The 21,817-nt window shown below is 46.8% G+C and overlaps 1 protein-coding gene across 4 annotated transcripts in view; it reads right to left on the bottom strand.

Moving 5' to 3' along the window:
- The window catches only part of LOC147820979 (uncharacterized), a 101,914-nt gene that overhangs the window by 28,952 nt on the left and 51,145 nt on the right, over window positions 1-21,817 (bottom strand). For all 4 annotated transcript variants that reach the window (XR_015447957.1, XM_087202938.1, XM_087202940.1 and 1 more), the window contains one exon: window positions 4,234-4,314. Coding sequence is in view for 3 of the 4 variants with exons in the window: in XM_087202938.1 (XP_087059064.1) it covers window positions 4,234-4,314 (81 nt within the window). In the remaining variant the exon portion in view is untranslated. The remainder of the gene's footprint in view (window positions 1-4,233; window positions 4,315-21,817) is intronic.

Below are 21,817 nucleotides of genomic sequence, written 5' to 3'. Positions count from 1 at the left end.
CCTGAGGTCAGCTGACCTGCAACACTGCAATCCTGCAGGAGCCAGGCATTCTCTGCCACCAGCTCAGACTATCCTCAGCCTGAGGACACCTCCATCTCCACTGAGATCCCTAATTCCAGCACACCAGGAGGCTGAGGCAGGAGGATCACAAGTTCAAACCCAACCTGGGCAACCCAGCAACTTAGCAAGATAATTCAAAAAAGGCCTGGGATGTGATTCAGTGCAAAAGCCTTGGGTTCATTCATTGGCCGGGGGGGGGGGGGGGGGATCAAGAATTACTTAGGAGAATCCAGAATCCTGGTCACAGCCCCCATTGGACTGTCACACTAGATCAGCCCCATGGTGCACTTGACCAAGACACTGATGGGCACATGGTGGGGAGAGCTGGTGTCAGCCTCAGCACTCACTGGACCATCTATAGTGGAGGCAACATGAGCTTAGATCAGGTAGTTATGGCAATTAGACACAGAGCATGGGTGTTGCACCAGGTAAATAGTTCTTGGCAGGACCTGGTTGGATCAGAATTGTACCTTCAGGACACACACAACCACTCCCAGCAGATGCAAGACACCAGGAGCCACCAGCAGCTGGAAGATGCAAAGAGGGGTCCTCCCCTGTGGTCTCTGAAGGGAGCTCAGCCCTTCTGATGCCTGATGTCCCACTCCTGCCCTAGAGAAGTGGAAGAAAGTAAACTTTTGTTTAAGCCACCAAGTTTGTGGTCATTTGCTGTGGCAGCCATGGGAACCTAACATATACTTTTTAATAAAAATCTCTCCATTGCGGAAAATGAAGAGATTGACCCTGGAAAAGACCCAAACCTAAAGAAAGGGTGAGCCCCAAATGTCACACTTGCCATAGAAGGTCAGGTGGGAGATCGCCACAGCCCATGATCCAAGCTACCTGCAATTCCACCCATTCCCCCACGTAGGAGAACCACACTATGGTGACAGGTGAGACCAATGAAACAGCTGTAAGGCTGACGCTAAATGACACCAGCTACTGAGAGCTGCATTAATCACTTATGGCATACACCATAAGTGTGCCTGCCAGTGCAAGAAGAAAGGAGCAGGTGAGGCCAGTAAAAACCAAGTTCAGTAGGTTTCCAGTGGGAACGAGGACTCCATCGGCAGTTGGACTCCAGGCTATTTGTGTTATGCTCCAAGAAAAAATCTTGTCTATATTTTGCTCTTGTCTTGACACTCTGCAGGAGACTGAGATTAAAGGCAGCAGACTAATTAATCTGGCAGAGAAGATTTCAAAGCAGCCAAACATTCAGACTGTGGCTTGGGTACTGCTGGGGGCTTTTAGCCATCTCTACCTGGCTAAGATCCAGGAGCAAATGGACCAGGAGAATGATTTTAAAAGTTTTCAGTTTGGCCAAAAAGGAAGTTCCATAAAGTTGGGGCCTACAAAGATGGAACAGAGGAGAAGTTGGTTGATAAAAAGATTCACATTAAATACAGCCAAGTACTTTGGAACAAGTCAACAAGAAAAATAGTTTGAGGGAATGTGAGGAACCAGCAAGGCCTCAACCTTTGCAGGCTCAAAATTACAAAGGTGAAAGACTTTTATCTGAGAAGAGAACCCCAGGACACCATGTGCCAGAATGGCAGCAACCTATGGAACAATAATTGATTTCCCAGGATTCAGTTCACCATGCTCAGCCATCCGGGCACTCAGAGGCCTCTGCAACCACCAGCAAAATGCAAAAGGGCTCAGCTACTGCTCAAACTCTGGTTGTAGACTTGGTCTCACCTACACAGTGCTGATTTTAGGTGCATGTAGAATGCAAGAGTTGTGGAGTAAGGGAGGATTCCACTCAGATTTCAGAAGAAGGCCCTGTTAGTCCAGAAATGTGGAACATCTGAGGAATGCTGCAAGGAGTGAGCAAAGCCAGCCCAAGACAGAGGCCCCAAAGGCTGCCACTACTGGCAATGCCACAGGGGCAGGGCCACTCAAACCCTTTGGGGTTCACATCTCACAATTTCCCAGGAATTATGGGATAGAATGTTTGCCCTGCTGGATTTTGGTCTTGCTCTAATCCCATCCCTTTATATCCCCCTATTTCTCCCTTTTGGAATGCAAATGTTTACCTTTCGCCTTTGCATCTTGGAAATGTTTAACTTTCTTTTTTGATTTTTACAGGGACTCACAGCTAAGACTTTGTCTTAAATCTCAGAAGATACTCTGGACTTGGACTTATGAATAATGTGAAACTATTAGGAATTTGGCAACTCTTAGAGATGAACTAAATGCATTTTGCATAAAAGGATGAGCATGAATCTTTTGCAGGTCAGGGGCAGAGTGTTATGGTTTATATCTAGATGTCCCACCAAAGCTTCATGAGTCCATAGGTGGAGCTTTGGGGAGGTGATTGGATCATGAGGACAGGATACTCATCAGTGGATCAGTCCACCAATGAGTTTATAGCCAAATGTGATTGGGAGGTGAAGCCTGATTGGAAGAGATGGGTCACTGGGGGATGACCTGGAAGGGTATATTTCCTTCCATATTCCCTTCAACACTCTCTCTCTCTCTCTTCCTCTCTCTGCTTCCCACCACCATGCCATGAGCTGTTTCTCCTCTGCCATCCCCCTCTGCTATGCTGCCAACAGACTATGGACTGGAATCTCTAAAAGCTGTGAGGCAAAATAAACTTCTCCTCTTTAGAGTTGTGGATGTCGGGTATTGTGTCTCAGTGACAAGAAAGTAACTAAGACAGCTGATATTTTAAGCCACCAAGTTTCACAGCACCAGAACAGGCTGTTATGAGAATTAAATTAGAATTAATGCCCTTAAGCAACAGGAACAGTGATTATTCCATTCATGTCAGCAGATATACTTTTGCTATGCTCCCATTTGACAAGTGAAGCAATTGAGATTCAGAGAGGGTCCCACAGAGCTGGAAAGTGGCACAGCCAAGATCCCAGTCCTAGGTTTCCTTGACTCTAAACTCTGCTCTTCCCATGGCCCAGACCAGCCTCTCCCACCAGAAGCCTGCTGGAATCAAAGGAAGTTGCATTTCCCCCACAGTAGCTCTGCCTGCCTCTAGCTCAGACTTCCTACAGGAGGTTCACAAACCTCCCCACCAAGACCATCCTATCATTAGAATCTCATTTCCTCTTCCCGGAGGCCTGTGGGAAAGGTCGAGAGGGCATGGATGGAGCAGCTAGCAAAGATGGCGCTCACTCCTCAGCCCTGCCTCCCACTGTCCCTGATGTGCACACAAAGCCGCTTCTGTCCCTCAGAAGCTCCAGGGCCAGGGATGCAGAGTGCCTAGTTGTTGGCTTTGAGCCCAGTGGGCAGTTCCTCGACCTAAAGGCCTTTCCACAGAGTCTGCAGCATCCTGCATCCTAAGCAGAACAGCAATGACCAGGTCCTATCACCAGCACCTACAAGACCAGATGCACAGCTGCCAGGGAGTCCAGAGTCTCCGTACACCTAGCGGTGGGGCACAAGGCAGATCCCTCTGTGAAACCACAGCAAAGTAAAGGATGCTCTTCCCCATTTCTCCTTCCCCTCACCCTCCTCTTCTTAGCACTCTCTCCCCTCATTTCTTTCTTTCTTCTCTCCTTTGTTGTACATTGTGTGTATCACTCTCCCCCTCCTTTATACGCACACACAGTCTCTATAACTGAGGCCAGGCAGCCCGGCTGCAGACAGAGATGGAGGCCCAGGAGATGCTGGAGCCCAAGAAGGGCTGCCATGGAGCTCAGAGGCCCCAGCCCTTCCCTCCCCAACGGCACCGGAGGAAACGCTTGGGAGTCTAGGCCTCACCCACCCAACTGCTCATTCTGCCTCCAGCTATGCTGCAGGACCTGGCTGAAGGCCATGGTTAGGGCCCTGTGACATCAAACCTTCCCATGGCAGAGACTATAGTGTGGTGCTGGAGATGAGGGCTGCAGACCCATGACATCACAACTCCCCAGGACTCTTCCTGATGCCTCCTGAGGTCCCCTCTGCACCACTGCCTCTGTTTCAAAGTCCAGAGGATGGGAACAGGGGCTGGGATGCTCCATAGGACCCCAGAGACAAAACTTATTACACATGGAGGACTTATGTGGCATCCCGTAGTCTGACAGTTCAAAGGGGGTGGGCAGAAATTTGACTATTCTTATCTACCGTGCGCACCCCCTCTCTCCCCTCCACCCACGCTGGAACTGAAACTTCTCTCCTTGGTGTTTAGTCAGGAGTCTAAGGTGAGCAATGAGCTCTTGGTTCTAAGGGCCCTACCTTCAACGTGTCCTTGGAGGTCTGGTTTCTCTTCTGAGAGGATCGCTTTGCCATGAAGAAAAGGAGGCACAAGGAATGACACTGTGGATTACGGAAAACGACAGAGAATGAATCAGATCCAGAAATCAGTGCCCATACTTATCCACCCAAACACCATGGGGGGAAGGGGACAGCTGAGTAGTGACCAAGGGCTGTGTCCCCTTCTGGCAGTCCTAATAGCAGCCTCCTGGGAATACATCTGAATGGCCCCTTCTCCCAGATAGGCGGCATCACAGGAATGCAGCTTGTGACAGCTGGGAAAGAAAAGCAGCAGCTCTCACATCAAGAATCCCCCTCCAAGCCCTGTAATCCCAAAAGAGCAGGAAACCTCACTGTGACACCATGCAGGGAGAGTCATCAGGCCACTTTGCAGATGCGGAAACCAGCCCCAGGAAAGTGGAGTGGTGGCCTGCCCCAGGTCAGCCCTCATTACTGGGTTCAAATTCAGATCCACCCTGCTCCAAAGCCACACTGCAACCTCCACGTGGTGGAAGGAGGAACATGGGCTTCCTGGCAAAGCCTGTGTGCTCCAGTGCTGCTGGGAGGCCTAGACATTCGCCCCAACACTGCAAGATTTATGCAGCTAATTTCCATTAGGACTAGTGGAAGAAAGAAAAAGCTATTTTTCTTATAATTAGAAGAGAATTCAGCCTTCACTGAATTCTCAGCTTATGTAACAAAGGGAAGAGAAAGTAAATGGATGTAATTGGGCGGGAGAAAGAACAATTTGGATTACTGGACACAGAAGTGGTAAGACGAAGGTATAGTACAATTCCAGATGGAAATAGCTCTCTGCTGCCAATCAGGGCAGATTTCAAATCCCCATCATGGCCATTCCTTGTAGAGAGCTGGATGAACCAGTTGATGTGCAGTTCTGCACAGCATTTTAAGCATCTCTAACAGAAAGACCATGGCACAGAGACTTCGTATGCCCATTTCAGAGATTTAAAAGCTGAGCTTCACAGACACAATGCACCTGGCCAGCCATAAGAGTACATCCCATCACAGGGCCTACTGCATGCCAGGCACATACGCAATAGACATTCAATTGGGCAAGGATGGTCTAGGAGCCAAACTGCTTCACACCAAATCCATTCTCCTTCAGAGGAAGAACTGGATCAATACTTGTTGAATGAATGAATTCTCTGGGGGTTTTGATTCTGCAGCTGTTTTTTTGTGCTGGCAAGAGTTCCAGCAGAGGGGCAAAGGGAGGAAGCGCCAGCAGCAGCCCAGAGCTCATCAACTCACATTGGCAACTCATGTCTCAGAGACAGGTGGCTTCTGCTAGGGCCCAGCTGCATTCTGGTCCTGCAGCCCACTGAGCTCCCACCAGCCACCTGTGTTAGGAAGCTACGAAAGGTGTTAGCTAATGGAGTATTGATTTTTTTTTTTGAGAAGCAAAATTTGCAAGTATTGCTGCAATCGATAGCAAAGGAGGGAAAGAAAAGAAAGCAGGGTGAAAACCCAGCCCCTCATGATCATCAACCACATCGTCTCAATCCCTGGAGGCCTCTTCTTTCCTTCCGGGCACCAGAAGAGACCAAGAGGAAAAAGGGAAGAAATACAGAGGAAGGGTAGGTGTGTGCTGTGTGCTGTGTGCCTTTGCAACAGTCCCGGAGCAGCAGAGTTTCTCTCTCTTTCTCTCTCTCTCTCTCTCTCTCTCTCTCTCTCTCTCTCTCTCTCTCTCTCTCTCCCCCCACCCCCACCCCTTTCCCTTTTTCTCTCCCCCTAACTCTCACTCTTTCCCTGCTGTCTACTTCCTGGTTGCCATAAATTGAACAGCTTTCCTCTGCCACACCCTTCTACCATGATGTCTCTGCCTTAGAACTAGCCACCCATGAACTGCACCCCTGAAACTATGAGTCAAAATAAACTTTTCCGCCTTTAAATTGCAGTCCCTGTAACAGGAAAGCTGACCTATAACACACCTTACAAATGAGGCTGTCCCTAAGAAACAACAGCTACAAGAGAATTCTGTGGCCAACAGGGAGGGGATGAAGACCTGTAGGAGAAAGAAGGCCCTGATGAAGCCAGGTGCAATCTTGAGGGGTCATGTCTTCCCCTTGCAGCCTGGCAGAATCAGGTGGGCCCAGGAAGGGGCAGCAAAAGTTCCCACAGGTGATCCCAGACTCAGTCAGCTTCTCCCACCATGCACTCCCATTGTTCCTGTCCCAGGAGATGATTTGTTCTCTTAGCCCCTAAAGAGCTGCACGTCAAAGAAGTGTGGAGTTCATGCATCTGGGACAATGCCTCCATCAATGGGAGAAGGAGATGGATGGATAGATGCTCCCAACCGGTGTTCTTTGGATTTTCTATACAGTCCCCCACCCAGCAAGACCAAGCTCCACTACAGCAGCAGTAACCAGTTCAGAGGACACCCCCACTTTGGGGATTTGTCTCCTTCCCTCTCCAAGCCCCTCACTGCTGCTTACCGGAGTCACTTCCCAAAACCCACCAGTGCCTGACTCTCTGCCTCAAGACGGATGAGGGGGAGGTAGACTATTGAGACAGGAAAGCAACAGTAGGGCACCACCAAAATTGTTTACCCACTCGCTCACACATACTCCACCATGCCTGGGCTCACCTGACTGCTCACTCATTCATTCCCTCACATTCATCCTTCTCTCCATTCCTCCATAGCGACGGGTCCAGGAAGGGTGAAAAGAGACTATCCTGTCCTGTTTTCTATTCTCTTAAGAATGAGCTGTATAGAGGGCCAAGTGGCATTCAGCCACCCGAGATGCTAACTAGTTATGCGACCCCCGAGCAGTCAGTGTCCCCCAACTTCTAAGAATGGGCTGTCACTGGAGGACACACTCCCCCTGAGCTCAGCACCATGCCTCTACTTTTGTGCAGGAAGAATTCCATTGTACTTCCAAGACAATGGACATCCAGTAAGGAGTCCATTAAGGCGTCTCAATAGAGTGACCCAAAAGTACACTTCCCCAGGGGTCACCCACCCGGAGAGAGCCAGATACCTGGAGGAGCCGCTTAGCCCCAAATGGCATGTCTAACTTCCATTAAATAATCAAGCACTGCCATCCTCCCACAGCCCCCTAGCAGGACTTGGGCTAGGGGTCGGGGTAGGGTAGGGTTAGGGATAGAGATAGGGCCAAGTCTAGGGCTAGGGCTAGGGCTAGAATTAGGGTTAAGGTTAAGGTTAGGGATAGAGTTAGGGTTAGGGTTAGAGCTAGGGCTAGGGCTAGGATTCAGGTTAGGGTTAGGGTTTTGTTACAGTTAGGATTAGGAGTTAGGATTTAGGGTTAGGGCAAGTGCTGGAGTTAGGGCTAGGATTAGGTTCAGGGTTAAGTTTAGAGTTTGGGTTAAAGTTAGGGTTAGGGTTAGGTTAGGTTAGAATTAGTGTTAAGGATTGGGTTATGCTTAGGGTTGAGTTATGGTTAGATTTAGGGTTAAGGGTCAGCATTAGTGTTAGGGCTAGGTTTGAGGCTTGGGCTAATTTGAGGGTTACATTAAGACTTGGGTTAGGGTTAGGGTTAGGGTCAGGGTTTGGGCTAGGGCTAGGACTAGGGCTAGAGTTTGGGTTTTGGTTAGGGTTGGGGTTAGAGTTAGATTTAACACTAAGGCTTAGATCAGGGTTTGGGTTATTTTTAGAATTAGGGTCAGGGCTGGGGATTTAGCCCAGTGGTTTCCCCACCTGCTGCACAAGTGCAAGGACCCGAGTTTGATCTCCGGTACCAAAAAAAAAAAAGAATTAGGGTTAAGATTAAATTTAGGTTTGGGTTAGGACTAGTGCTAGGTTTGTTTAGGTTTGGGGTTAGGACTTGTGTTAGGCTAGGGATAGGGTTAAGGATAGGCTCAGGTTGGGGTTGAGTAATGATTAGCTTTAGGGTTAGGGTTTAAGGGTTAGCATTAGGCGTAGGGCTAGGGCAGGGCTATGGTTTAGCTGAAGGTTAGGTTTAGGGCTTGGGCTAGAGTTAAGATTTTAGGGTTAGGCTTAGGGATAGGGTTTGGACTAGGGCTTTGGTTGAATTTAAGGTTAAGCATAGGGTTGGGGTAGAATTGAGTTAGGTTTAGGTTTAAGGTTAGGGTTCAGGGTTTGGGCTACTGCTAGGGTTAGGGTTACATAGAGGGTTTGTTTACTGCTTAGGCTAGGGTTAGCATTAGGTGAGGTATGGTTTGGCTAGGGCCAAGGATAGGGATAGTGTTAGGGTTAGGGTTACTGATAAGGATAGGTTTAGAGTTGCATTACAGTTAGACTTAGGGTTAGGGTTCGAGATAGGACCAGGGTTTGGTTCAGGAGTAGTTTTAGGATTTGGGCTAAGGTTAGGACTATGCTTAGTGATAGGGTTAGAGTTATGGTTAGGGGTCAGAGCTAGAGTTAGCTCAAAGGCAAGTGTTATGGTTAGTTTTAGGGTTCAGAATAGGGTTAGTTTTAAGGTTAGGGTTAGGTCTGTGTTAGAGCTATGGCTAGGTTTAGGGCTAGGGCTAGCACTAAGTTTAGGGTTAAGGTTAGATTTAGCATGAAGAGTAGGGCTAGGGTTAGGGTTAGACTTAGGGTTAGGGTTAGGGTTAGACTTAGGGTTAGGGTTAGGGTTAGGGTTAGGTTATATTTAGGGTCGAGATAGGGGTAGGTTTATTATTTGGGCTAGGGCTAGGGTTAGGGCTAGAGTTAGATTTCGGCTTAGGGTTAGGGGTACAAAATAGACCTGGCATTAAAGCTATGGCTATGGTTAGAGTTGAGTTAGGTTTAAGGTTATGGTTAGGGTTCCACCTAGAGCTAGGGCTAGGACTAGGGCTAGGGCTAGGGTTAGGGAGAGTTTGTGTGAAGACCATGGCTAGTTTCATGATTAGAATTAGGGTTAGGGATAGGGTTGTGTTTAGGGTTAGAGTTATGTTTTGGGATAGAACTCATTTTAGGATTCTGACTATGGCTGGGACTAAGGCTAGCACTAGGGTTAGCATTAGGATAGGGTTAGGGTTAGGATTACAATTATGGGTAGAGTTAGCATGAAGACTAGGGTAGAGTTAGGTTTGGAGTTTGGACTAAGACTCAGACCAGACCTAGTTTTAGTCTTAGGGAAAGAGTTATATTTAGGTTAGGGTTAGGGGCTACGTTTAGACAGCATTAATGTTATGTCTAGGTTAGGGTTAGGGTTAGTCTTAAGGTTAGGGTTGTATGAGAGTGAGGGCTAGGGGTAGGGTTGGGTTAGGGTTAGGGTTAGTGCTTAGGTTCAGGTTTATCATTAGGGTTTGGGCTAGGAATAAGGTTAGTTTTAGGGTTGGGCTTGGTTAGGGTTAGGATTATGTTTAGGGTTTTCGTTAAGGCTAAATCTAGATCTAGGGCTAGGGCTTGGCTTTGGGCCACTGTTAGGGTTAGATTTAAGGGTTAGGATTAACGTTAGCAAGACTAGGGTTTAGTTTAGGACTATGGTTAGGGTTAAGTTTAGGTTAATGTTAGGGTTAGGGTTAGCAAGAGGGTTAAAATTAGGGTTCGTGTTAGGGTTGAATTAGGTACAACTTTAGGGTTATGGTTTAGGATTAGTGTTAGGTTTAGAGCTATGGCCTGGTCTAGGGTTAGGTAGAGGATTAGATTTAGTTCATGGGCTAGGGTTATGGTTAAGTTTTGGCTAGGGCTAAGGTTAGGTTTAAGGTTGCATTAGGGTTAGTTTTAGGCATGGGGTTAGTTTTAGGCATTAGGGTTAGTTTTAGGGGTTAGTGTTAGGTTTAGCTTGAGGTTTAGGACTAGGCCTAGGATTATGTTTTGGGTTAGGGTTAAATTTAGGGCTAGGGTTAGGTTTAGGGTTCGGGAATATGGTTCATTTCCTATATGAAAGGCCACAGTTCTTTTATTCTCAACTCTGAAATATATCTAAAACCTAGAAAAGCTTCTTCCCCAAAGAATCAAAATAATATTGCTTCCTGTTTCACAGGGTCCCCTATAAAGCTAATCATTCTCACTTTCAGCCACAGCACCTTTCTTCTCTGACCCTTACTTCCAAGTGTTAGAATAGCTACATTTATTGTGCATTTACTACATGATAATGTTTTATGTTCATTGTTTTTGGAATCTGCTAAACTGTCCCATAAGAGCCCCATAAGGCATACGGTGTTACCATCACCCCTATTCATGAAATGAGAAAACTGAGACCTGGACAAATATGTTATTTGGTCAACACAGTGGGAAGGCAGCATTTTAACCTAGAAATCCAGGGTTACTTTTTTCACTCATTGCCTCAGGGCCTTACAGGAAGGTGCCAGCTAATGCAGTTTATGTTGGAGCCACAAATGGTAACTGAAGTTCTATGCTGGGATCAGTGAGCCCAGAATCAGAAACTAGTCCTGCTTGAGTTGATTATATGGTTAGGACAAGTCACCAGCTCCTGTGAAATTCTATATCCGCACGAGGGTCTCCAGGACATGTTTCCAACTGACCTGTCCTGTTCACCCTCTGCTTCTCTGCATGTTTTCCTCTAACATTCCAGAAATATCCATCTCTTTCTACTCTCTGTGTCCCCAAAATTCCCTTGCCAACATAGTTCCTAGTGCCGCCACCACCTTTCTCATCATTTTTCACTTCAACACAGTCTTTAAGTCTCTAGGCTGAATGGTATCTAGAATCATAAAGAGGTCTAATTTTAAAACAATTAGAAATGCACGCAGAGCCAGGGATTTGGCTCACTGGTTTTGCCGCCTGCTGCACAAGTGCAAGGACCGGAGTTCAATGCCCAGTACCAAAAAAAAAAAAAAAAGAAATGCATGCAGAAGGGCAGAAATTTGGTGAATATTCTCCATCCACAAAGCAAAATAGCCTTCTAGGGGTATACATTTGTTTTGATAATCTCTTGCCAAGTAATAAACCATTCCAAAACTTAATGGCTTAAAACCACAATGATTTATTTTACTCACAGACACACATGTAGTTAGGGCTCAGCAGAAGCAGCTCATCTAGATTCCATGCAGCTCTTGCTGGAGTAGCTAGATCAAGGGCAAGAACATAACTCCCATGCTGGCGAGTCCAAGCAGTCTCTCAGCTGGAAGCTTGGCCAGGGCTTTGGGCTGGGGATATTATCCCTCCTCTAGTGGGACCCTCAGGCTTCCTCACAGCATGGTGGCTGTTTTCAAGAGTCAATACAAGGCAGATGTGTGTGACATTTTCATGACCTGGCTTTGAAAGGCATATATCATCACTTCTGCTTTGTTCAGTTGGCCAAAGCCATTGGTCACCAAGGCCATCCAGGTTCACAAGGAGAAGGAAGAGATACAAGTGTCCATGAGGCAGTAAGGTTCTGGCACACAGGCCAGGGATACTGTTGCAGCCATCTTTGAAAACTATAATCTGCCACTATTCACATAATGGGTCTCCTGTGATCCCCTGCTGATTGATTTAGAATTTCCAGCTGTTTCTTACACCTCTGAGATAGGTACAAATACCACAGAGGCATAGAACCTGGTAAGCTGGGATACTGAGGGCACCATGGTGGACTTCATGATGATGTTGGGTCTTGGGAAACATCAAAGGATCCCTCCAAGCCCCAGGCAAGATAAGATAAAAAACCTTGGGCCGGGGATTTAGCTCAGTGGTTCCGCCGCCTGCCTCGCAAGCGCAAGGTCCTGAGTTTGACCCCTGGTACCAAAAGAAAAAGTTATTACCAAGATAAAAAAACCTGTCCTCCTGCCCTTTTTGACTTGTGGGTTACCATGATGACAGAAAGGCTAGACTTGAGAAGCACTTGGAGAAATTATCATAATATTGGAGCTTATAAGGTATGTCAAAGGTCACCCACACACACCTACTCAGGTGTGCAGTAAATGCTGGAGCTCAGGACTGGAAATCAAAACAACTGAATTACATTTCCTAAGGTTCTTCTGGCCAGAAGTCCTCTGTTTTCTTTTAGATGACCCAGGCACCCAAAGAGACACAGTTCCTGGGACAGCAGCCTCCTCTGGGAAGTCTTTCATGGTCTTCCAAGTGAGAAGTCCAGCACAGGGGACAATGCCTAGTCACATGGGAGGTGCTCATTCTAAATTGTAAAAGTGAGCTATCTCCACCTCTTTCTACCTACAGTGTTTTTGTCAATTTATCACACCCCCCTTCTTTTTTTCCATAGTAAGAATTGAACCCAGGGCCTTTGCTTTGGGCATTATCACCAGCCCTTCTTTTTTCTTTTTTTAATTTTGAGGCAAGTTCTTCCTAAGTCCCTAAATTACCCAGACTGGGCTCAAACTTGTGATCCTCCTGCCTCCCAGAGTGCTAGGACTACAAGCTTGGCCTGCCATGTCTTCAAGCCTTCAGGAACATCAGAAGAGGATGAAGGTTGTAGTACACACACAAATTTAACTTTGCCCTGTAGTTGGACAGTTATTTCCTTTTTTTCCTATTGTAAATGATGTTGTCATGAAACACAGATGAATAAAACCTAATCTACACTTCAGATTATTCCCTGGAGCTAAATTTCAACTTTGGAAACTACTGAATAGAAGAATATGAACATACTGAAGGCTCTTGATTCAAAACAGAAAATGGTTCTCCAAAAAGGAGGCAATTTTCTCTCTGTAGCCGCATTTTAAATGGCTATGGTACTAATAGTAAAAACATCTGTAATAATAATAGTAACATAATATAACACTCCCCATGTATCCTCTTAAGCGCTTGACATGAATTATCTTAGTTCATCCTTTTAACTATCCTATAAATAAAGCACTTTATTATCTCTATTTGCAGACAGGGAAACTGAGAGAAATTGTTCTTACCCAAACACACATAGCCAAAAGATAGTTGGCCAGGATTCAAACTTGGACATAACACAGCAGCCTACAAATGTCATCTCCTTCCTTCTCCGTGTTACCCATAGAGAATGCAGGTCTCTTCTTTTCAACAACAGCTAGGGTATATATCTAAAATGTGCCCCAAAAAGTCTCAAGTGTTTGGAAGGTGACTGGATCATGGAGGTGCGATATTCATGAGTGGATGAGTCCAGTGATGAGTTCATAGCTGAATGTGCCATGAGGAGGTGGGGCCTGGTCGGAGGTGCGTCACTGGGGGCATGGCCTGGAAGTGTGTGTTCTTGTTCCCAGTTTTTCCCTTCTCTCTCTGCTTTCTGACTGCCACAAATGGAACAGATTTATTCCCAAGGTCTTTCTACACTCATATCTGCCTTGGAGTCAGTAGACCACGAATTTAAACCATGGACCAGAATAAACTTCTCCTCCTTTAAATTGTAGTGTTAGGTATTCTGTCCTAGCAACAAGAAACTGACTAAAATAATAATCCACATGAGGCCCTTCAGTGACCTCCAGTTTCCACACTGCTGCATGGATCTCCCCAGTGGCACTAGTCCTGAGGCTAAAGCTCGGCCCCCTAGAAGCAGAGTTAGGATAGGAATTGCAGACCATGGCTTACTGAGGGAGGGCCCATAAGAGAAGCAGGAAGGAAACAACTGGGCCAATGGAAGACCAAGCAAGGGTGTGGCCTCAGGTCATGTGAGCCCAAGGCCTGATCCATGGTGCAGGCTCTAGGAGCATTCACTAAACCACAAGGATCTTCTCCATCTGACACACCTGGGACGTCAGTCATTAGCTGTGCTGTCCCACATAGGGATAGCATGACCTCCTAGGGGAGATGGCTCCTGCCACCAAGAATAATTTCATGAAGACAATTCCCTGAGCAGCTGAGAGCTGTTAACGGCCCCCATGCACAACACCATGGAGAGGGATGCACCAGCTGATGAAGGGGAGCTGGGCAGGCACCAATAGAATGTCCTACACAGCAGGGCTGCCCACTCCTGGGCAAGGGCATGAACCAACACCCTGAGCTCAGGCCTCCCACATGTCCATCCTACCTCTCCTTCCATACATGGCAGGCATATTGACTTCCCTGCTGGGGTCCCTCTCCTGGCTCAGAGCTGATAAGGTCAGCACAAGAGTGGGGCTGGGAAACTCCAGGGAAAGAGAAACAAAGTAAGTGGATGCTATAATGTCTCTTCTGTGGCTCGTTTCACTGTGGGGAGGAAAGAAGGGGTTCTTAAGGAGCGTGTTTGCAAGGTGGCCTCCAGAAGCAACTCCACAGAGGGGTGGGGAGGAGGGAAGGGCCCATTGCTTCCCCAAGGCCCTGTCCCAGCCCACATTCCCCATCTATTAAATCTTTCTGGGCCTCAAGGGAATGAACATCAATCCACGGCAGGTCCTTCCCTGACGAATTTCAACATATCCTGACGAACACTGAGTTCACAAGCAACCTCAGTGCAGATGCAGAAGGTACTAGGAGCACAGAGAGGAGACAAAACCCGCAGAGGAAAGAGGAGTTCAGGAAAGGTTACAGAAGAAGTTAATAAGCCTGATCCCCAGTGTGTAGGAATAGCAAGGAGCAGGAAGGACATTCTAGGCAGAGGAGGTCACGTGAGCAAAGAGCAGGGTTATAGACCAACAGAGGGATTCAGAACCCCCCATGGTTTCCTCCCCCATTTTACAGTTGAGAAAACTCAAGCTCCACCATAGCCATCTGCATGCAGGAGAGCAAAGAACTCAGTAGATGCTCAGCCCAAGAAGACAGAAGCTGCAAAACAAGAGGGATCGAGGATCCAGCCCCAGTCCGAGGTCAAAGGCCCAGAAGCTCACTGTAGTCATTCATGCAAGTCTGCATTGAAAGGCGGAAGAAATTGGAGATTGGTGTTCAAAAAGAGTGGTGAAGACTGGATCTCTTTCCCTTTTTACTCTCCAGGATGCAAGCCTATTTGTTGGTGTCACTCACATCTAGGGTAAGTCTCAGTTTGCTGGCCTAAATGTCAATCATCCACAGACACACCCAGAACTTTACTAATCTGCTAATTGTTTCTTAATCCATTCAAGTTGACATTTCATGATTAACAGTTATAGATGGTGAAGGCTATCATTAAAAATATTCTCTCTCGTTAGTCTAATCATTAATCTAATTCATATATCTCCTCGATGGCATCCCTGACAAATAGCACTTGTACACCTTCTTGGTCATCTTCAGGGACCCAGATGTGACAATTCTGAAGATTCCAGAGGTCTAACTTCCATGCCCTGGAGACAGCTGAGGTCGTAGCACAACTATGAAAATTAAGAGAGTACAAATCTCAACTTGACAGGAAGGATAAGTTTTTAAAATCTAGGGCACAAAATGTAAGGATGTGGGGAGATGAATGTGTTAATTAGCTTGATTTATTCATCCTAGAATTGTACACATGTATCAAAACATCAGATTGCACCCCAAAAATCTAACCAATTACTGTATTATTTGTCAATTAAAATGTGTAATAAAAGAAGAGCAAGGCATAGCATCGCTAAGACAAACTTTCTAAACATAGTCCACAGTTTATAACAATGTAAGATTTTTCCATTTTATGGTGGTGCAAAAGTGACACACACTCAGAACAAACTGTACTTCAAATTTTGGATCAGGATCTTTTCCCAGGCTAGCAATATGCAGTATGATGCGCTCTCAAGATGCTGGACAGCAATAGTGAACCATAGCTCCACAATCAGGGGACGAAACAGCTAACACTCTGTAGTGCACTATGTTGCTAAGCTAGTACATTAGTCAGCTTTCCTGTTGTTGGACACATTACCTGACACCCATTACTTAAAGGAGAAGAGCTTTAATTTAGCTCATGTTTTACGGGGGTTCAGTCCATGGTCAGCTGACTCCAGGCAGAAATATCATGGCAGAAGGGCATGGTGAAGCAAAGTTGCCTAATTTATGGCAGCCAGGAAGCAGAGCAGGGGAATGGTGCTAGAGAGGAAGGGGCAAGAGACCAGATATAGTACCCAATGTCATCCCTCTGTGACTCACCCAGGCACACTCAGAAGTGTGCTCACCAATCCCCTAGGTGGCTCCCAAAGCAAATCAAACTGACACACTCAAGCTTAACCATCACAACTGGGATGTTCAGTAGGTTAGGTGAATTAAATGAAATTCAATTTAACCATATTCTCAACTTACAATGGGCTTATAGGACAGAACCCCATCTTAATTTGAGGAGCATCTACAGTTACAGAGACAATTTCAAATTCTACGTGCAGATGGCCAGTCATTCAAACCAATATGGCTTTAATATAACTGTCAAATCCCTGGAGGAAAGGGAGAGAATTTGTAAGGGTTTGTTGCCCCACATCACATTGGTAGTTCTCAAAGTGGTGGCACACAAAATTATTGAGATCAACATAGCAACACAAAATATCCAATCATGCTGCATGTGGTAGTGGACACCTGTAATCCCAGTACTATGGAAGTCTGAGGCAGGGGAACTGAAATTTTAATTCCAGCCTGGACAATTTGGCAATTTAGCAAGCTCAGTGCAAAGGTCCTGGGTTCAATCCCCAATACTGAGGCAGCAGGGGGACAACCATCCAGTCACATGGTGAAAAGATCACTCCTTTCTGCCCCCTTTTCCACCCATCCAGTTAATGCGCAGGGCAAATCTCCCCTGGTTGAAGACATCTTTGGACCTCTCTGGCTCCTACTCTCTCTTAACTCAGAGAACCCTTTCTTGGGTCACAGCCGAATTGCTTCTGTTCCACTCTATTTATTTTGTTCTTGTTGTAGTTACATATAAGCTTCTGTTTTCCAATTGGCAATTCACTTTTTTCTCCAAATTATTATTTTTATTTTAGTGTATTTAGTACATATATGTAGTATATAATATTTACATTCCTTGTACATGTGCACAACACATTTTAACTCTTTAATATTTATGTAATGGTTAAAAGTCTTGCAAATCTGTATATAACTGCATTTTAATTGCTTACTATTTTTATGTATATTTTACCAAGATAATATAAAACTATGTAAGCAAACCTGTATGGAACAAAACCCAGAGTGAAAAATAACCTACCTAATGTTTTTTAAAAACATTGTATTTATTTTTACACTTAGCATTTATTTCATCTCTGTGATGTTGCTTTCTATTTATAGTAGTGATATAAAGTTTCCTGTTTAAAATACATTGATTTAATTTCAGAATGAGTTGGCTGTATATTAAGTAAAAATAGAACATGGATATAGATATAGCAAAAAAAAATCACACAGGTGGTATTGTGAATGACTCAAGTTTGGTTAGGCAATGTTAGAAGTTTGATTCTTTTTTTAATATTTGGCTTCCTGAATTTTAATTCGTGAAGATGTGAGCCACATCCTCTCTCAAAATGGGAAGCTCAGAGGCGGCTGGGCCAGAGGTGGCAAAGAGCCAAGGAGGGTGCAGGGAGGCGTCGCAGGGCCACAGAGCAAGGTCCCCAGCCCCTCGGAGCCGACCCAGCTCACCGAAGTCCTTCCTTTCCGTTCATAAGCCAGGAACCGAGGAGAGCTACTGTGCAGCTTGAGATGGGACATTTTAACCAAGACAGTGGAATGAGCAGTGGTTTGAATGGAGACCAATCCCAATGTCTTGTTTGTTTCCCACCAACCATGATAGAAATCACCACAAATGATGTCTTCATTCTGCTTCCTAGCGGGTTTCTGATGTGGCAAACGATGAATTTTAAATTGTCTGATCAGAATTAGCAAGATTAGTCATAGCAAATAGCCTCTTAATTTCCGCAGAGCAGCCAAGGGGAGCAAAAATAGCACTGGCGAGGAGGGTTGCACCAAGCAGATGTGCCTGGCGGAAGAGGCCAGGTGACCTCGCAGCTGGAGACCTTTCCAGGTGCCCCAGCTGCCTGCAGCCCCAGCCTGGGGATCCTGTAGGTGGGAAGGGTTTGCTGTTCTAGGTAGCCCTGGAGTCTGAGGCCGAATCTGCTTACTTGACAAAGCTGCAGGGAGCCTGGCACTCCCGCCTACACCGAACTCCCTCCTCCTCCCTGTATTGCAGAACACATCCCCCTGGCCCTGAGCTGCTAATGGGGATGGCACCATTCTCACATAGCATCAGGAGACCCCCCTTCTAACTCCAAAAATAGCAACACTCTCCTGCTTACAGCCTCCAAAGGGCTGGGTGTGGCGGCTCACACCTGTAATCCCAGCACTCTGAGAGGCCGAGGCAGGAGGATTGCATGTTTGAGCTTGGGCAACTTAGTGAGGAGACTGTCTCTAAACCAGAAAATATCGAAAGGACTGAGGATGTAGCTCCGTGGGAAAGCCCAGGGTTCAATTCCCAGGGCCAAAAGCTGGAGTGGTGAGAGAACAGCACAACTTTCCAAATGGTTTCTCCTTACACTTTGCAAATTAAATTCCTTGGCCCTATGCCGCTCACCCCCACATTGGCTTCCTGTTCCTTCCAGAACTTTCCAAGTTGTTCTTTACAGAGAAGATTTTTTTTCTGATGTGAAATGCCTCCCTCAATCTTCCTCCTCCTGCAAGCTTGGTTTAAAATCTACCACCCCAGAGAAGTCCCAGCCTCTTGCTGTATCTCATTTTTACTGATTTCTGGTCACCTCTGTTTACTTGTTTGTGTGATTGTTTTGTTGCTGTTTTGCTTTGTGTGTTTTCTTCCTTCTGTTAAATTATAAGCTCCACAAGTCTTACTTTTTTATACTATAAAATAAATACCAAATTGTTATTGAAAGAAAGGCACACAGATCCAACTGGTTCTACATCTAGAACGTGGCTGGTATCTTTTTGTTGTTGTTGTTGTTATTGAGGATTGAACCCAGGACTTTTCCAATGAGCTATATCCTCTGCCCTTTTTTATTTTTTTATTTTGAGACACCGTCTCACTAAGTCACTGAATTGTCCAGGCTTGGCTTGAACTTGTGATCTGCCTCTTGGCCTTCCAGAGTGCTGGGATCATAGGTGTGCACCACCATGCCTCGCTCACAGCCTGCACCCTGAGCTTGCATATCCCTGTCTACTTAAATATCGGGGACCCCAGCTGTGGACTGGATCTCCTGCAGGCAATACGACAACGTAAGGTGAAAGAAAGAACAAAAGACACAGAAATGAGACTTGAAGGGGCCAGGGATTTAGCTCAGTGGTTCCGCCACCTGCCTTGCAAGCACAAGGTCCCGAGTTCAATCCCAGGTACCAAAAAAAAAAAAAAAAAAAAAGAAATGAGTCTTAAAGAGAAAGTGGGGAGCTGGGATAGTCTAAGCAGCTCTGGGCAACAAAGACAAAGGGCACCCAAGACTGCCAGTATTTATGATTACAAGTGTGGGAAGTAGGGCAGGGTATGCATGAGACATCTGCTGATGGGAGTTATCACAGGCAAGGCTGTAAAAGGGAGGCAATGCTTTCTTGCAGGAAACAAACGGAGACAGGGACTGGGTCGTAATTAACCAGTAACCCATCAGGACAGTAAGAGGGGCCATAATTCCAGGAAAGGAATTTAGTTGGGGTCACACTGACCTCAGGTGGACATTAGCTCCTCAGGGCCCTGCCGCTTCACAGGCCAGGACTTAGGTCACCGTGGCAACCCCTGGCGGAGGAGCTGTGCTCGCCCAGCTCTGCCATCTGACATGCGCGCGAGTCTCAAAGGCTTCCGTCAGACTCCCAGTATAATCCAGCCGGATTATGGGGAAGCAAGAAGCTTGCGCCACTTGTAGCCTGCTAGTAAACTGGGCTACAAGGGGTGTCCAGGACATTCCCACTACCTCCAACTCAGGCCCGGCCTCGGTCTCCCCTCACCTGTGCTGCAGGACGTCTTCTCTGCCACCTCCGGCCTCACCCGCATCTACACAACACCCAGCAGCCAGTTGGGTCGTTTAAAGGCGTGACTCAAACCACGAGCGACACTCTACTTCCTGTGCTGTCTTATCTCACATCCTGCTCTTCCTTACTCACTGCTTTCCATGCCTGCCCAGAACAAGATCATCTCTTCCCAGTCCCAGGACCTCTGCACACACTGCTCCCCCTTCTGCAAAATGCCTGAGACTGACAACACCTCACCCTCAGGGTTCACTGTGAATCTTCCTCATGAAGAGAGCCCCCGACCCCCTAACAGAAGCAAGTCCCTACCCCCGGCTCTACCAGTGTGTGCTACATCCAAAAAAGCACTTGTCACAACTTACTGTTTTTCTGTGGGCGGGGCGTGTTTGTTTTGTTTTGTTTTGTTTGTTTTTTGCAGTACTGAGGATTGAATCTAGGGTCTTCCCATCAACCTACATCCCCAGACCTCGCCCCCTTTTTTGAGACAGGGTGTTGCTAAGTTGCTGAGTTACCCAGGCTGGGCTCAAATTTGTCCACCTGCTGTATCAGCCCACCAGGCTGCTGAGATAGTAAGTGTAGGCCACCACACCTAGCTCATTCTCTTGTTATTATCTGTCCTCCACACTAGAGCACTAGCTGCTTCATGCAGGGCTTTGTCACCGCACCATATTCCCCAGCACCTGTCACATCGCTGGCCATGTCACACACAGGGCCTTGCCAAGCCCTTCCCACACCTGTGAAATGGGTAAGTCTCCTCCTGCAGTACACACGGGAAGACTGAGGCTCAGAGAGGTTATGGAAGCAGGGTGTAGTGGAGCATGCCTGTGATCCCAGCCCACTTCAAGGCTGGGGCAAGACGATTGTAAATTCAAGCCTAGCCTGGGTACCTTAGCAGGAAGCCGTCTCAAAACAAAAATATAAAAAGGACTGAGGATGTAGCTCAGTAGGAAGGCCCCCAGAACTGTGAAACAAAAGGAAGGAAAGAAGGAATAAAGCAATGAAGGAAGGGAGGGAGGGAGGGAGGGAGGGAAGGAAGGCAAGAAAAGGAATGGGTAAGAAAATTACTAAGCACCCACAGTCGAGCCAGGATTCAAACTCAGGTCTCTTTGTCCCCAAGCACAAACCTTTCCCTAAAGTCCCTTTCAGAAAGGACAAGCCCTTTCTATTTTCAGTCAGACCCAACACATGTTCAGCAAGAAAGCACATCCACTTTGTATGTCTCTCTTGTCACTTGCAAAATGAAAAGTAAGTGCCAGCCCTGCAGGGTAGCTTCAGTGCTTGCAGGAGGCAGCTCTAGAGAATGTCATCACTTTCTCCCTTTCCCAGGAAAGCGGCCTCTGCCTGGCCCAGCTTCCTTCAGTGGCAGCTGTTGACAAGTAGAAGCCACAGCTGCGTCCATCCTCACCGCACATGGCCACATCGGTCTCAGGCACTGTCAGAGAGCCCTGCTGCTTCCCAAAGCACCTGACTCCTGAGACTTCTGACTTCTGGAGGTACAGTCCCTCTCCTGCCCCTAGCTGAGCCCTTGGCTCCACAGCATTCGCCCACCACACATCACCTCCCACTGGCTGGTGAGTTTTCCTGTTTACCTGGTGGGGTCTGGTGTCCATCCCTAGACCGTCAGTTCCACCGCAGCAGGGGCTTCTTCCTTGTTCATTGACATGCCTATCTGACAACATCTCCTGAATATATTCTGGTTGAATTACATTTCCACTAGCACACCAGGGTTGGGCAGTATACATCCAGAAATTTCCGCCTTGCTCCCACCCAGAAGGCAGGTTAACTGGGGCTATCACTCCACAAATACAACTGTCCCCATAGGAGGAGCAGTGAGATGCCAGGGAGGTGACACACTCATGGTTTGAGACTGCCTGTGTTCTAACCCCAGCCCTAATACCCACAAGTGCTGCATCTCTGAGAATGTCATGTGCCCTCTCTGAGCCTGGGTTTCCATGCCTGTAAAATAGATGTGGTAGACAAAAATCA

Source organism: Heterocephalus glaber, unplaced genomic scaffold, assembly GCF_053883595.1.
Source record: "Heterocephalus glaber isolate CG9 unplaced genomic scaffold, H.glaber_assembly_v1.0 deba00001781, whole genome shotgun sequence".
Lineage (NCBI taxonomy): Eukaryota > Metazoa > Chordata > Mammalia > Rodentia > Bathyergidae > Heterocephalus > Heterocephalus glaber.
The sequence above is the reverse complement of the archived record's forward strand: the minus strand, read 5'-3'. Positions and strand labels throughout refer to the sequence as shown.